General features: G+C 35.9%; 2 protein-coding genes across 3 annotated transcripts in view; one reads left to right on the top strand and one right to left on the bottom strand.

Moving 5' to 3' along the window:
* LOC110455580 (protein ABHD11-like) overlaps positions 1-4,650 on the top strand; it is a 15,769-nt gene extending 11,119 nt beyond the window's left edge. For both annotated transcript variants that reach the window (XM_021505768.1, XM_021505770.1), the window contains exons 5-6: positions 412-593; positions 3,475-4,650. In XM_021505768.1, coding sequence (XP_021361443.1) covers positions 412-593; positions 3,475-3,637 — 345 coding nt within the window. In that variant the 3' untranslated portion in view covers positions 3,638-4,650. The remainder of the gene's footprint in view (positions 1-411; positions 594-3,474) is intronic.
* Positions 4,651-6,457: 1,807 nt separating this feature from the next.
* Positions 6,458-16,103, bottom strand: LOC110455566 (methyltransferase-like protein 16). The gene is made up of 8 exons (XM_021505750.1): positions 15,952-16,103; positions 14,493-14,858; positions 13,264-13,407; positions 12,640-12,904; positions 10,908-10,977; positions 9,963-10,052; positions 9,205-9,336; positions 6,458-7,905 (listed from the first exon to the last, which is right to left on the bottom strand). Exons 2-8 carry the CDS (start codon positions 14,812-14,814, stop codon positions 7,018-7,020), a joined length of 1,911 nt encoding a protein of 636 aa, XP_021361425.1. The 5' UTR covers positions 14,815-14,858; positions 15,952-16,103; the 3' UTR covers positions 6,458-7,017.
* Between the last annotated feature and the right edge of the window lie 13 nt (positions 16,104-16,116).

Raw genomic sequence — 16,116 nt, 5'->3', positions numbered from 1 at the left:
GTTTTGTGATGTAAGACAGTTTTGTGTAGATCCGTGTAAGACTAAGACTATTGTGTGTAGAAAAGTTTTGTGATGTAAGACTAATTTGTGTAGGCCGGTGTGAGACTATCATGTTTAGACAGGTTTTGTGATGTAAGACAGTTTTGTGTAGAACAGTGTAAGACTATTGTGTGTAGACATGTTTTGTGATGTAAGACAGTTTTGTGTAGAACAGTGTAAGACTGTCGTGTGTAGACATGTTTTGTGATGTAAGACAGTTTTGTGTAGAACAGTGTAAGACTATTGTGTGTAGACATGTTTTGTGATGTAAGACAATTTTGTGTAGGCCAGTGTAGAACTGACATGTATTTAGGTGTTGGTTTGCGATTGCTTGCTCTCAATTTAATTTTTGTTATGGTTTTTTTTCTTCAGGATGTTAGCATTAGACAGTTTCTTATTACAAACTTGGAGCACATAAATGGCAGGTTCCGATGGAAAGTAAATTTAGATGCGATTATCAACAGTATGCCAGAACTGGGAGGTTTTCCTGAATTCAGTCAACAATTTACTAGACCTACACTTTTCGTCGGAGGACAGAACTCAAATTATATATTGTAAGTTTCACTGTGTATGGCTTCAATACAAATACTGGCAGTAATCTTAGATCCGTGTTTTAAATGTCAAGAAATTGGTTTTCCCACACCAAGGGTATGTTTTTTGTTGACCAATCCATGACATGGTTGTTATTTTTTCTTAAATATGAAATATTTCTTGAAGAAATGTAAAACTGAAACCAGTTTGATAGAGTTGTTCAATTTGACCAAAACAATAAAAGGAAAAGCTGCAGATTGTAAAGGTCAAGGTCATTAGGGCACATGGTTGAAATAATTTTTCTTTCAAGTAATGAATGATCTCTAGTTGAATTGCTATAGGTATTCACCTAGAGGAAGAGGTAAATCTGCATAGACTGAATGCAAAGGCCACAAAATCAATTGTTTTACTGAGTCTTTGACATGTCAGTGTCTCACTATGATGCATGGACCGACACCAAAATTAGTACATTTGTTCAATAGGCTAACTGAATAGATTGTGTAACAAGAGGCCCAGAGGGCCTGTACCGCTCACCTGAATATGTTTAAAATAATTAGTATGAAGTAAATATATAGCACTCCATGGTAGGTGCTGTAAGTACATATGAAATTTCAGAAAGATCCATCCAGTACTTGAGATAAAGCGAGAACAAACTTCAAACAGAGCCCCACCCCTATGCCCCTAGGGGGGTCATACCCACCAATTATATAAAATTGAGACCCCCTGGCCCAAGGATGCTCCAGACTAAGGATTTTAAAGATTTTACCTATATTTCTCCTATTGGGCCCTGTCCTTCTGCCCCCTGGGAGACCACACCCACTGCTTATACAAAATTGAGTTCCCTTGGCCCAGGGATGCTCCAGACTAAACTAGGATAAAATCCCGTAATCCCTATGGTAAAGGTAAAGGTTTTACCTCTATTTCCACTATTGGGCCCGACCCTCAGGTCCCACACCCACTGTTTATACAAAATTGGTTCCCCTTTACCCAAAGATGCTCCACACCAAATATGGACCAAATCCTTTCATTCCTACAGAAGAAGGATTTTAAAGAATAATTTGCTATGTTTCCCCTATTGGGCCCTGCCTCTCGGGCCCCTGGTGACCAGACCCACGGTTTATACAAAATTGGTTCCCCTTCACCCAAGGATGCTTCAGACACTATATAGACCAAATCCTTTCATTCCTACAGAAGAAGAAGGATTATAAAGAATTTGCTATGTTTCCCCTATCAGGCCCTGCCCCTCAGCCCCCAGGGGGGCCAGACTCACCGTTTATACAAAATTGGTTCCCCTTGGCCCAAGGATGCTCCACACCAAATATGGAACAAATCCTTTCATTCCTACAGAAGAAGAAGGATTATAAAGAATTTGCTATGTTTCCCCTATCAGGCCCTGCCCCTCAGCCCCCAGGGGGGGCCAGACTCAACGTTTATACAAAATTGGTTCCCCTTCACCCAAGGATGCGTCAGACACTATATAGACCAAATCCTTTCATTCCTACAGAAGAAGAAGGATTTTAAAGAATTTGCTGTTTCCGCTATCAGGCCCTGCCCCTCAGCCCCCAGGGGGGCCAGACCCACCGTTTATACAAAATTGGTTCCCCTTGGCCCAAGGATGCTCCACACCAAATATGGAACAAATTCTTTCATTTCTACAGAAGAAGAAGGATTTTAAAGAATGATTTGCTGTTTCCCCTATTGGGCCCCACCCCTCAGGCCCCTGGGGGGCCAGACCCACCCACGGTTTATACAAAATTGTTTCCCCTTCACCCAAGGATGCTTCAGACCGAATATGGAACAAATCCTTTCATTCCTACAGAAGAAGACGGATTTTAAAGAATTTGCTATATTTCCCCTATCGGGCCCCGCCTCTCAGCCCCCAGGGGGGCCAGACCCATCATTTATACCAAATTTGTTCCCCTTCCCCCAAGGATGCTCCAGGCCAAATATGGAACAAATCCTTTCATTCCTACAGTATAAGAAGGATTTTAAAGGTTTTAACTCTATTTCCCCTATTGCGCCCTGCCCCTCTGCTCCCAGGGAGGCCACACCCACCGTTTATACAAAATTGAGTTATCTTGACCTAAGGATACTCCAGACCAAATTTAGTCAAAATCTATTTGGCCGTTCAGGACTAGTAGCGTTTTAAAGGAAAAGTTGACGGACGGACGGACACTGCGGTATGGCATAAGCTCACCATGGTCCAAAGGACCATGGTGAGCTAAAAAGTTGTCAAATTACTATCATGTATGTCAACATGTTCAACGAAAACTTAATGAAATCAGTTGCACATAATTGATTCAGAGTCATTTTAATGAAAAGTATGTTGGATAGGTTCATCTCGAACAATTCAGCAGTGGCTTGGTTTTACCTCCAAATCAACAGTGATCATCCACTTTCAAGGGCCAATTGACTTTCTGCAAATATTGTTGGGGTTCCTGCAATTAATAGTTCCTTCAAGTCACAGGGGTCAACAGTTTGGAAATGTTTTTACAGAAATCACAATGCATATAGTATTGGCCATTTGGCTTGCTTTGGTGAAGAGCAGTCATATTTGTTCAAATAAATGACCTTGATGTACTATCACAGTCATAAATCAAGAAAGTTTACTTCTCATAATAAACCCAAGAGGCAAAGAGTAATGATATTTAGCCTATAGCTTGTTGGGATGAAGTGACTATCGAGCAAACTTTTGTTCAAATGACCTTGACCCATATGCAAGTTACAGGGGTTAAATGGGTTGAAATTCTTCTAATCTAATGGCTTCTAATGAAAAATGAAGCTAGCATAAGTGCTTTATAGTCTGTAAATTTCTTAGCGAGTCTGAATTCAAAACACTTCCCTATATTTATGGACCTCATGTTTGAAAGTATCCTGTCTAAATGTTATATTCTCTGTATTTAGGTCATCTGATATACCGAGGATACAGGAGCTGTTTCCAAAAGCTGTAGTAAAACACATAGACAATGCAGGGCATTGGGTACATGCAGAAAACCCACATGAATTTTTAAAAGTGGTGAAAACCTTCCTATTGGAAAACGACGAAGAAAGACCTTGTAAAGGATAACATAGATAAAAAAAATATACTTCTGAAAGTGTCAAATGTCTAAAAGGATTTAAGTACTGCAAAGTGAGATTGTGCATGCATGGATTTCTGTCCTAGTAAAAAGCATGTATCCACACCGAGTGATTTGCGCTTAAATTAGAACTTGCACTTCAACAAAGGTTTCTGTTTTAACAGTAGGGGTGAAATATATCGAGTGTGTTCATGATCACTTCCTTGTAGTGAAACAGAATATATATATTCAGGCTGAGTTTTTATGAAGATCTTATTTTTAGCGTAACTCTGATAAGGAAATTTCAGAGTTATAATATACAATATATGTAATTAATATTAATAAGTGCATTTAAGTAACCATGGAATGTCTGAAATATTTTATACACAGTCGTTTGAGTAATTTATACAAGTAATTTATACAGTCATTTAAGTAACATGTGCTACCCCGGTGATAGAAATGATCCAACTGATCGTCTAAATTCACACTGGCAGTTCTTGATGACTAATCAGGCTTTTTCCATTCAGCTCCATAAAGCTTTAACTCATTCACCCCTGAAGTTTCATAATGAACTATTCCAATCTTTGAACTTGAAGAGTTCAAATTTGTCTTGCTCTACAGGGACGAATGAGTTAAAAGGACAGCTTAGTCCTGAAATGTAAAAACCCTTCCATAAGCCTTTATATGAAGAAATAAAAAGACAAAGAATCACTCCATAAATACCTTGATGAATCTTTAAAGAGGAAAATCTTTATGATAAAGTATCGTGGTATTATATATGATGCCAGATAGTGTGATAACAGGTCTGTTAGTAGAGGTCCTAGAGGTCAACATCAAAGGAAATACATGCCCAATGTAACTGATGCCAATACATATTTATAGTAAACTATCGATAGGATGATGTCTCCACAAATTATAAATACTACCGCTTATTGCAATATGCACAGGTACATATATCTAAATATGTCTTTTTAACATATTGTTGTTTGATGTATCAACCAGAACATTGTGATAAAATGTGAAATACATGTTTATACGATTTTATCAGTGGATTATCTTTTTTATCAGAATGATCTGTTCTCTCAAAAGATTTATGAAATTGCTGGCCAATTTTGTAAAAGTAATTTTCATATTTTGTTATGCTCATTTTTTCTTAATTAATAAAGTGCTTTGTTTTATTTCATGAGTAATTTGTTTCTTTATATTATTTGCAACAAACAGATTTTTAAGAGATTTGAAATTACCAATTTTTTGGCATTTTTATTGGCACTACTGAAGTGGCCCTTGAAAACTGCAATTAATGAATAATTTAAAAGACCACCAAAAGGGGGCACATGAATAAGGCAGATAGATAGTAAGCTCGGTTATCCTGAAACCTGTTTTTGTGACATCAGTTTTGTTATGTACAAGGCCAATGTGTTGTTGTAAAGGTATGTAGAATTTGACCGCAAAGACTTTGATCTTTCACCTGCATCAATAGACACCTATGGTCCCTCCTTACAATATTCCTTCATCACGTTGTCATGAAGTGTTTGCCATTAAAAAGATACCAAACATGACCTTGATGACCTCCACCTTTGATTATTGCAAAGTGACCATACACCACCAGCCTTGACGACATTAATCTCAAACAATCTTACTTTGTAATATTATAGATGGTTTACCAATGAAAAAAACATGTATATGACCTATGTGTCCTTCATTATTGACCTTGACATTGTATCAGTTCTGCCTTGTGTGAATACCTACAGTATTGCTTTAAAATTTTGCAACAATGCTTATCATCAACAAGATATTAAATTGTAAGTCTGAACTTGACCTTACACCATCGATAAAAAAATATACCAATTGGAAGATATTAAGTTTAAAGACTTCAGACTTTTCACTGTATGACCTTTATGGAAATTATGAAGCCATCCATCTGAAGAGGATATTAAAGTTGACATCTGTGAACTTCAACATACACAGAAGTGATATTGCACAACTGGCATGGGAGGTAAGACAAATCAGAGCACAAATTTTAGAAAAATCTGTAAAATATCAATAACAAATTTTGAACCTCAAATCTAAGAGGACTTTGTTGCAGCCATATTTTCTTCTACCCACAAACAAAATTTATGTTGCACAACAAGGTGTCTGTTTGGAACAAGTGTAAACAAAATTAAAGCTGTCCAGGAAAAAAAAAAAAATAGTATGTAGCGAATTTTGAACTAATTTTTAAGTCTACTTTCTTCTGTTAAGAAATTCTAATTTCTTCTCGATTCAGCAAGTAGATGGACAGGGTCAATCACTGGCAACCTGGAAGTGTGAGTGGTTAGAGCATCTGTCTACAGCTCAGAGGTCCCAGGTTTGAACCCCAATCAGCTGGCTGTGTCTTATGTTACCGTTGTGCCTGTGACCAACACCTTTCGAGTACTTGATGCTAGCATCACCAGTGGATACCCAAACCCCGAGTTGTAAATAATGTTATATTCTGGGGCAAAAACTTAGAAAGGTTAGAGGAATGTAGTAGAACTGGACTGGGTCTAATGTCTGCGAATAGGTCTGTCTTTAGTTCAGGTGTTGTTGTCACCGATCTGGCATATAGCTACCCTCACTCTGTCATGTGATTATCGTCCTGATGTGAATTTAAGGTCGGTAAAGTGAATCAAGACACAGCCTGAACCATGCTACTGAACGTCCATAGGTTGTATACCTTGAATTTAACCTTTGATTGTCAACAAAGAGTTGCTGGCGATAGGTTATTTACAGACTTGTTAAGTATATTGACATCATTGCACTTTTCTGAATCAAACACTGAAAGACCCTTTTCTTTAATTAGTACAAGATAAATTAGCACATTAAAGACATTTCTTTTGTTGTCTAATCATTTATTTATGAATTTTAGTTTCTATATGCTATAATTGGACCAGGATAAAAATGTTTTGTGTCCCTATCACAGGATATTTTCGAATATAAATTGTAAACATAGCACACATGCCTAGAGCAAGCTTCTGTCTACAGACACTACCTGTACTTCCATCAGCCTATTCCATCTTTGCGCATTGCAGAGTTATCTTCTCTTGTGAGTAGGTATTGATTGTTACGTCATTGGTTTGTGTGAGAAAACTACATTGTTTTCTCAAAATTTGATGACATTACTCTCACAAACAAATGATGTAACAATCAATACCTGCTCACAAGAGCAGATAACTCTGCAATATGCAAAGACGGCATACTTTTAGACAGCAACAAAGGAAGTAACCCGCACCCTGAGCAGTAGAATATTAAATATGTTGTACAATAAACTAACTTTATTTGGGTGCTGAGTAATTCATGTCTTAGATATTTTCCAGTTAATTGTGAACATGAGTTTACCAAACTGTAGCAATAAATGTGCATCAAACTATTGTCATTGCAGCACAGGAGTAACGTCTGTTGACAGTTTATTCTTTAGATATTGTAAGACCTGGTGCATTGTCTCCCTTTTCTGTCCCTCTACCCACGTCATCTCCATGACAACATGGGGCGTTGAAAGCTTCACTTTTAACAAACATTTCAGGAAAATTTTCTCTTCTGTTGAATCTCCAAAAAGTTCAGAGTAACCATTCACCATTTCTTCTGCAGAATTTTTATCTGGCAATGTAGATTCAGCTTTGTTAGTAGATGAAGTAAGTAGATCACTGGTCATATTTATTTCTTGACTGTCTCCTGTTTCTGAGGTTAACATTTGACGTTTTGCTATTGGCTCCAATGTTTTTTCTGTAGTTTCTGATTTTTGATCTGGTAATTTCCTCTTCCTGCCCTTCTCAGCTGATGGCCTGTTGTCTTTTCCTAGTATACTGTCCTCAAACTGTGATTGCGTTGAATTTGAACTCTGAGTAACACTTTCTTTCTTATACTCTGATTCTGCACACAAGTTCTGTGCATCTTGTTTTTTATTTGTCTTTTCCCCACAGGGTGATTCTTTCTCTACATCTTCTCTGGAAACTTTAAAAGGGATTCCTTTACTCACTTCAATAACTCGTCCACAAGAGATTGTTTGTGGTTTCATTGCTGCATCAGAATGATGAATTTCTTCACACTGAGACTTCTCCTGCATTTGTCTTGAGGCATCACCTGATTCATCGTTCAATTTTTCATCAAGAATATCTACATCTCCAGAGCAATCCTTCTGTTCCTTAGCCTTTTGCTGTAACTTCTCTCGACGTTTTCGTCTCTGATTGGACCATGTATTTTCTTTGGCAACCAATGCCATGGTTACTAGCGACTTTTGGTTCAATGTGATGTTGTACTGGATCTGTAAATGAAAACGGTCATTATTTTACCACTGCAGGAATTTATCAGTAGACCTACTGCCCCAGGCTATGAAAATTATTGCAGGGCTATAATTGTTTATTTGTTTAATTGTAAACATGCATAAAAACGGACTTAGGGAAACCTACATGACAAATTTGAGAAAGATCCCTCCAGTATTTCCTGAGAAATAGTGATAACAAACATTCACTGTCAAAATAACTGACCTTACCGTCAAAATACAAGATGGCCACCTGTCGGCCATTTGTTATTCGAGCAGTCTCAAAAGTAAACATATTCAACTGCAAACCAGAGGAATCTACATATCAAATTTGAAAAAGATCCCTACAGCGCTTTCTGAGATATAGCAATAAGAAGAATTGACGACGGACCACGGATGAAGGACGATTTGAATTTGAATTTGATGGTGGGCTACAAAAATATAGTAATTCAACAATGACGTTATATTGATTTAAAACAATTTCTAAACTCTCAAATTGTTTAACATTAAACTTCCACATCAATCAAAAGTAATTCAAAACAAAAATATTTAAATCATGATATAATACATTTAAACTAGACTTCATTTCTTAAGTGTTCTCCTTTGACTGTACATCTAAACTATTATTTTGCCATGCTAACTACATAACAGAACCTGCTATTACCAATATACAACAATTACCAGCTAAGGATTGAGGACTGAACTTAAAACATGAAATTCTAATGATCGACCTGACCAGAAATGTATTCAGTCTTGGCCAGCTTTAAGTAAATGTATACTGATTATTCCAATCAACATTCATTTGGAAGTACAGTCGTCTACAGAGCACAACGTGTTTTGATGTGTTTTGTACTGACCTTGACCTGTGACATCAGCTATTTTATCTTTAACTGTGATACTACATACCTTGCACATTTAATGGTGGACACATAAATGGAACTGTTCTATGAAAGAATTATTGTTACCGGCAGACTGTCTCTACAGCATTAGTTTTGAGTTACCAGCAGACTGTCTCTGCAGCATTAGTTTTGAGTTACCAGCAGACCGTCTCTGCAGCATTAGTTTTGAGTTACCAGCAGACTGTCTCAGCATTAGTCTTGAGTTAAGGCATATACTAAGCTGTGACAGCACTGACTAAAATACAGGAATGCAAAGACCTTAAGTTGTGACACCACTGGCATTAATAAAGGCAACTTTGCTATCAGTAATAACCTTTAGATGGAAGTAAAAACCATGAATGTTTTGATAGCTCTGACATCCTAGTTTTTCTGATAATTGTTTCTGACCTTGACCTGTACTGACCTTAAGCTCGGTAAGCTGTGCCTGTATCCTGGTGGTGATGTGTGTGACATTGTAGTCCAGGTCGGTTACAGCGCGGGGGACCTGGTACACCAGTTTAGGGCGCTCCTTTTTGGATTCTTGGAACAGGGACTTCTGTTGTGCCAAAACATACAGTATTACTAAACAGTGGTTTGTTTTTTATTTGTATTAATTAGTAAGACCACAATGTATCAATGGTGAAATAAATATACGGTAATATTTTGCCTCTGCAAAATGTATTATCTTAAATAACCACTAACGTTTTTTTCTGTTTTAGGGGTTGCATTTCAAAGTAGTTTTTAAACTGTCCAGCCAAAACAAAAAGGGATATAATTTTAACCCTTTTTTATCGATTGTTTAATAATTACAAATGGGTATAGAGAAGTTTTGCATAAAATCTAGTAGATGTATTCTTGATTATTTCATTAGAATTTGATATATCCCAAACCGCAAACAAGTATATTTCTATTGTTTTACAACACTTCTCTAACAATACTTCAGGAGCAAATTTTAAAAGTGCTCAATTAAAATCATGATAACCATTAAATTTATAATCAGTGTATTTCTGAACGATAGTGCTAAACTCATGTAAGTTATTATGTTTACAGCATTTTATTAAGTTATACATAGTCTCATTGTGTATAATTAACCTATCAGCAAAAACACCTCAAACTACATAATTATACCAATAATTAATTGACATGCATAAAGTTTGGGTCAAAGTCTGTAATTTTATTTACCGGAAAATTGACAGTTTTGTCGAATGTCCATGCGAGTCCCCATCTCATGGTCTTCCCCTGGCAGAACTCTGTTGTGGAGAACTTAGGAACCTGGAATCAAATACAGCAACATTATCACCTGAGGAATTAGAAAATTTAATAAAGCTAAATGGAAATAGTTGTAACTTTAATAAGTTCTATACTTGACACTCAACCTTAAAGCCTACAAGACTAGTATCAGCTGTTCTAGGAGCTAAATGAACTTGTATCTAAAAATATAATGTCTACTTGCATCTGTGTGCTAACTTTCTTTACTGTGTCAATTTGTCAGTGTCTAAAATTTTCAATGGAAATCTTGAATTTTCTATCAGTATACCGGGTATATCCATTTACAATGTTCACAGCAACAAAATAGTGAAATGTCATTTTATCTGTGAACTTTATACTGTTTAGTTGTTGTGGCTGTTTGTCTTCATAGCATTGAATCTTCACCGTAACGGTGCTGTACTTTTTCCGTATGTTAATATTTGAATTCTCAGTGTCTGCAGTATATTGAAATCCCATTGTATTTTATCAGTGCTCTGACTGTTTATTGTTCTAGTATTTTGGATTTTTAATCAATTTGTTGAGTTTTCACTTACCAGGTAAGTTAATTGTTTTTTCAATAAACCTGAATTTTGTTGAATTCTCACCGTTCGTATGTTGATGTTAATTTGTTATTTCTTATGTGTCAATATTTTGAATGTTCACTAATTTAGTGTCCAAAATTTCCCCTTATTTACACCATGGACAAAAGAAGAACAGGAAAAAATGCATTTTAAAGCTACATATTTAAGAATCAATGCATCAAATAAATATTTCCATGCTGTGTCATATATATTCTTATTTACAAATGTGTTTCTTATTTTATACCTGTAATTAATACTGTATCATAATAATAATGTCCTAACCATTGTTTAATTTTACCTCAAGTCTACGTAGCTCTTCTTTCAGTGGAGGTAAAGAACTCTTCTTACCAATCATACTGGAGTAGATTCTAAAACAAAACATAACATACTGTAAATTCAGTTATTCGAATCAAATTTAAATAACTTCCTAGTTATCTGAATCAGTTAACTCAGTTTTTTTTTTTTACATTACTCAAGAAATATTTGAATTTTGTTCCAAAAAGACAACAGGGTCAAAAAGAAAAAGATATAGAAATACAAAAATATGAGAAAAAAATTATGCAAATCACTCGCATACCTGCCAAGTGACCCAATTTCGTTGGGTTACACCCGGGATTTTAGCCTTTCACCCGCTTTTATAACTTCATCCGCCGGGTTACGATTTTGACCCGGATTTCGTCAATTTCACTCGTTTTCACCCGGAATCTTTTCGTATATAAGAAGTTACCAAAGTCACTCGGAATTCTCTAGACTTTTCCATCCTTCTTCATAAGAAAGACGATCTATTTTTTGTTTTCGTTTCTCACCAACAGGTAAGTTGCGAGTTGTTTATATACGTACTAGAACGGGTTTTCCAAATGTTTATACAAATACCGTTGTTACTGAACTTGCTGGCAACTCATTAGTCAGGTGTTTTAACAAATAATAGAGTTGTTTTTACAATTGTATTTACGTAGAATAGATCGTATTTTGAAGGTAACATTATGTCTTCTTGAAGAAAGAAGTCATTATCGGGACTTGTGGCTCGGGACTTGCATATACGTCTCTGACTATAGTATACACGAAATGCTAAAAGAAAAGATAATTGTTCACATATCGTAGGAAAATGAGTTTTAGTGTATAAAGTCCTGCGGTCATGGACCAAACGCTTCATTCTGCACTCTAGTCTTTGTAAATCGCATATTTCAGTTTGATCTGGTGCTTAAAACGACGTTACTAAGACATTCAAAAACATGCACAGGCATTTAATGATTTGTTTTTGTCAATCAAAATTATCCTAACAATAAGAGTTCAAACCCTACTCGTATAAAACTGATATTTTATATGTGTAGGGTACAACTTATTGTCAGGACCATTTTCATTGACAGAAACAAAATGGTATTTTATATGAGCAGAATGTGATATGTTATTCTCAGGACCATTTTAATTGACATAAAAAATGCCTGTGGAAACACAGTATTATATATATTATTATGAATTAATTTCATAAGTTGTGTTGTTGACAAACCTTTTTATTTTTCAGCTTTGAATTTATGTATTGTGGATGAGGATTAGCCAGATCTGCTGGAAGAACAGTTCAATAAATGTAGAATGTAACTTAACATCATTAAAATATTTAAGTTCTAATTTAATATCTCTTTTTTTTATATTTGTTGTGAAAAAAGCTGTCGCGCACTATGACCCTCTTTTTTATTTCCAAAAGAGGGTCATCACCCTCTTTTAGTATGTCCGGGGTTGGCAGGTATGCACTCGTTATGAAGATTTCACGCTGCAATGGCCGTATCAATCAAACTTTGCATTATTGTCAGACAATTATTTAACTCAAAGTTTTTGCAGAGGATGAAAAATTTACTGTAGAGAATATCACTAGAATAATTTGAACTACCTGAAATACACTGTAAAAACTATTCCTACTGTTCTATAATTCCACAATGAAACTAATTGTAAATGAAAATTCATAATTATCTCCCTTCTGAAATTAATCATAAAATAATTCATCTCATGAAAAGAGATTTACAAAACAATAATACCTTATTTTGGTTCCAAGTTCCATTGAATCCTTTATCATCCTCTTGACGAAGTTGACCTCACCGCCCTCCACGATACTCTCGGTGAAGCTGGCAGTACACACAGACTTGGGGTCAGTTCGGCTGTAGTTACGAGACTTGGCGACAGCCTGGGCCTCCACATGGTCAGCAAAGAAGGGGGGATTACACATACAAAAGTCAAACGTGTCTGTTTCATCCTTGAGTAAATTACACAGAACGCTTCTATCATCAACACTTACTTTCTTCACTGCAAATAAAATGTCCCTTTATGATATACATGTATATGCTATGCTGCTGAGACAAGTGCCTTCTTGACTAAAAGTGCTAAAAACTTAAAGGTAAAAAAAAACATTTTAAATAATAATTATCTGAAAGGTTCACAAGAATGAATGCATTGATGAGGTCATTTTGAATTATTACATCATACTTATTTAATATGAAATAATTAAGGATATATGCTACCAACTGAAGTTCCTATAGACAAGTATGAAAACCGTTACAATATCATATGAAAGTGAAAGCATGCCATCTTCCGCAAACTGTAAAATATTGCAAGCCATCAGAGATCATAAAAGTGTGAAAGCTGTACAACATTATCTATCTTACCTGTTATTCTTTCCTTCATTCCATTAGTTTCTATGTTCTTTAGTGTATACATGAAATTTTTATCATCCAGCTCACTGGCCACGAATGTCCATTCTTTGTGTAGTTTACAGGACAGCAGGGGGTATATACAGCTAGAACCAGTACCTGAAACAATAAACCAGCTCACTCTCAAACAGTTTACAGGACAGCAGGGGGTATATACAGCTAGACCCAGTCCCTAAAACAATAAACCAGCTCACTCTCAGACAGTTTAAAGGACAGCAGGGGGTATCTACAGCTAGAACCAGTACCTAAAACAATAAACCAGCTCACTCTCAGACAGTTTAAAGGACAGCAGGGGGTATCTACAGCTAGAACCAGTACCTAAAACAATAAACCATCTCACTCTCAGACAGTTTACAGGACAGCAGGGGGTATATACAGCTAGAACCAGTACCTGAAACAATAAACCAGCTCAAACTCAGACAGTTTACAGGACAGCAGGGGGTATATACAGCTAGAACCAGTACCTAAAACAATAAACCAGCTCAAACTCAGACAATGTTAAATTATGATGCATTACATTTTAATATAATAAACTTTATTTGACAACAATTATGAAACATTTTATTCCAACGTATACATGCATGAAATTGCTGTTATTGGCCCAGATCGCAGGGGGTCTTAATATGATAATAATTAATAATTTCAAATAATTATTTCTTCGATCGATTCTAAAGAATTGTTATCGTATCATATCAGAGACACATGTCAGCGATGTCATCTTCAACATTTAAAAAGTAAACTTTTTCTATCTACATGATTATCCAAAACAATATTGCAATGGCCATCTGCTACCAGTTCAGGATCAGAAGAAAGGTTGACCTCCTGTGTATCCCACTATTATCATAAACCAGGGAAATAATCTGGGCTATACTTATATTTCAGTGGATAATGAAAAGACCAAAATATGTTATACCAACTGCAGAATTTATTTAATGACTTTTCTACCCTATACTTTTAACTTTTATGATTCTGTCTCATTTTGCACACCTATAGCTACTGTTTACTTATTTTCTATTGTGTGGCCCTGTATGACCTAATATTTCCCTTAAATAAATCTTACTGCTTCAAATGGACTTGTACAGGGTTCTGCTTTGTCTGAAAATTGTTTGGATAATGGAAATTAAATTACAGCAAATGAAGATTTGAAGGCCTGTCATGTTCTTAATGTGAAAACAAATACCTACCTACATCTATGCCTTTTACAAGTTTCCCAGTCCTTGATGCCGTGAAAACATCCTCCAGCCAGTGTATGTAATTCAGACGAAGTGGCACTGTAGGAACAAGTCTATCTAACGGAAGCTCCAATTTTAAGCCAAAGTCATCTTCAAGCAAGGTTATAGTAAGCTGTCTCAAGGAATCAGGATGCTTGAAGTCCAGAAACAGTTTTCCTGTAACATCAGGAAACACAAACTTCCTGAAATCGGGATATTTAAGAGCTAATTCTTGAAAGTTTGGCTTTTTATTTTTGTAAAGATTCCTTGGGTGCATGAACTTATTTAAAGCCATAGTGAAATGCTGCTTGTCACTTCGACACTGTGATTTTCAGTGATCTGTAAAATAAAAAAAATATATGTTCACTCATGCATTTTGAATGTAAATTGAAATATCGGCAACCTGTATAAAAGTGATCCTTTATTGGCTGTCTATTATGGCAATCTGTATAAATCAAACTTTCAGCTTGTTCCCTCTCAAAATTCCTACCCAGACAGATCAATCATGTCATTCTGTTAAGTTTCTGTATGTATTTGGGCAGGTGAGCTAAAAAACTGTATCATTCAATTTAAAACAGCATTGCCATTTTATGATATTCTATTATCTTCATTTTCATCTCATCACAAAAGATTTGGTGGATATTGGTAGGTACAATGTAACTCAGTAAGTATTAAAATAACTTGTTCCTCTAGATTTTGTAAAAACTATGTGGAACTAGACCTGGATTCGAACGATGGACTTGGGATAGTTATTTGTTAATAATATTGTTATATTATCTCTCTTTAAACCAGGGACATATAAAGTCTGAGATTGGTACGTCTCAGCTCTAACTGACTAAGCTACCTGCAGGTGAACGAAAGTGCCCAGTGGACCACCGAATTACCTAATCTAAGTCAGTGCCTGGACCAACTTTGCTACATTAGTACAGTGATATCCAACAGAAGTTAAAGGGGGGGGGGGGGGGGGTTATTGTATATATAAGAAAAACCAAAGTACTGAGTAGAGTGGGACGGGGAAAGAAAAATATACAGCACATACAAATTAAGTGTATTATCTTGGTGAATAGCTCCAAATAGCTTCAAGAGAAACAACTCTTATCAAACATTTTACACAAACATATTTCAAATGTTGACACATTTAATTGTGACCATGCTGCCCATTTGTTGATGGTTGATTGTTGGTGGCCCCCTCCCAACAAATTAAGCTAATTATAAGTGACTTTGCAGTTATAGTAACAGTGTGGGGGATGTTAAATCAAACAGAACCAGAATCACTAGCAGACTCAAAATGTTGATGGGACACCAACTTCAAACTGTCCTATACCACATGTGGGTGCATGTGTTTCCAACACATTTGATTTTATACAGGTTCATACAGTAGTAACTCTAAATGACATTTCGTTTAGACAGAAACAGACTATTCAAATATTACCAAAAAATATCTGTTGTTGGTTGTCACGGGCGATGTCTTCTTAGATTCTACTTAATAACCCAATCGTGTGACTATTTAGGCGAAGACAACGTAAGTTAAACGAATATTGGCGCAGACTTTGAAACAACGTCCACATCTCGCGATATTTGTTTACGACATGACTTC

Source organism: Mizuhopecten yessoensis, unplaced genomic scaffold (genome assembly GCF_002113885.1).
Source record: "Mizuhopecten yessoensis strain PY_sf001 unplaced genomic scaffold, ASM211388v2 scaffold8299, whole genome shotgun sequence".
Lineage (NCBI taxonomy): Eukaryota > Metazoa > Mollusca > Bivalvia > Pectinida > Pectinidae > Mizuhopecten > Mizuhopecten yessoensis.
Note: the sequence above shows the minus strand (reverse complement) of the source record. Positions and strands in the feature narration are given on the sequence as shown.

What these genes read in the sequence shown, in the direction of transcription:
- LOC110455566 (XM_021505750.1), bottom strand. Translation starts at nt 14,814, where the DNA reads ATGGCTTTAAATAAGTTCATGCACCCAAGGAATCTTTACAAAAATAAA. An exon ending in AATGAAGGAAAGAATAACAG is followed by an intron (nt 12,905 to 13,263) that starts GTAAGATAGATA and finishes TTTTATTTGCAG; the next exon opens with TGAAGAAAGTAAGTGTTGAT. An exon ending in ACAAAACTGTCAATTTTCCG is followed by an intron (nt 9,337 to 9,962) that starts GTAAATAAAATT and finishes TTGGCACAACAG; the next exon opens with AAGTCCCTGTTCCAAGAATC.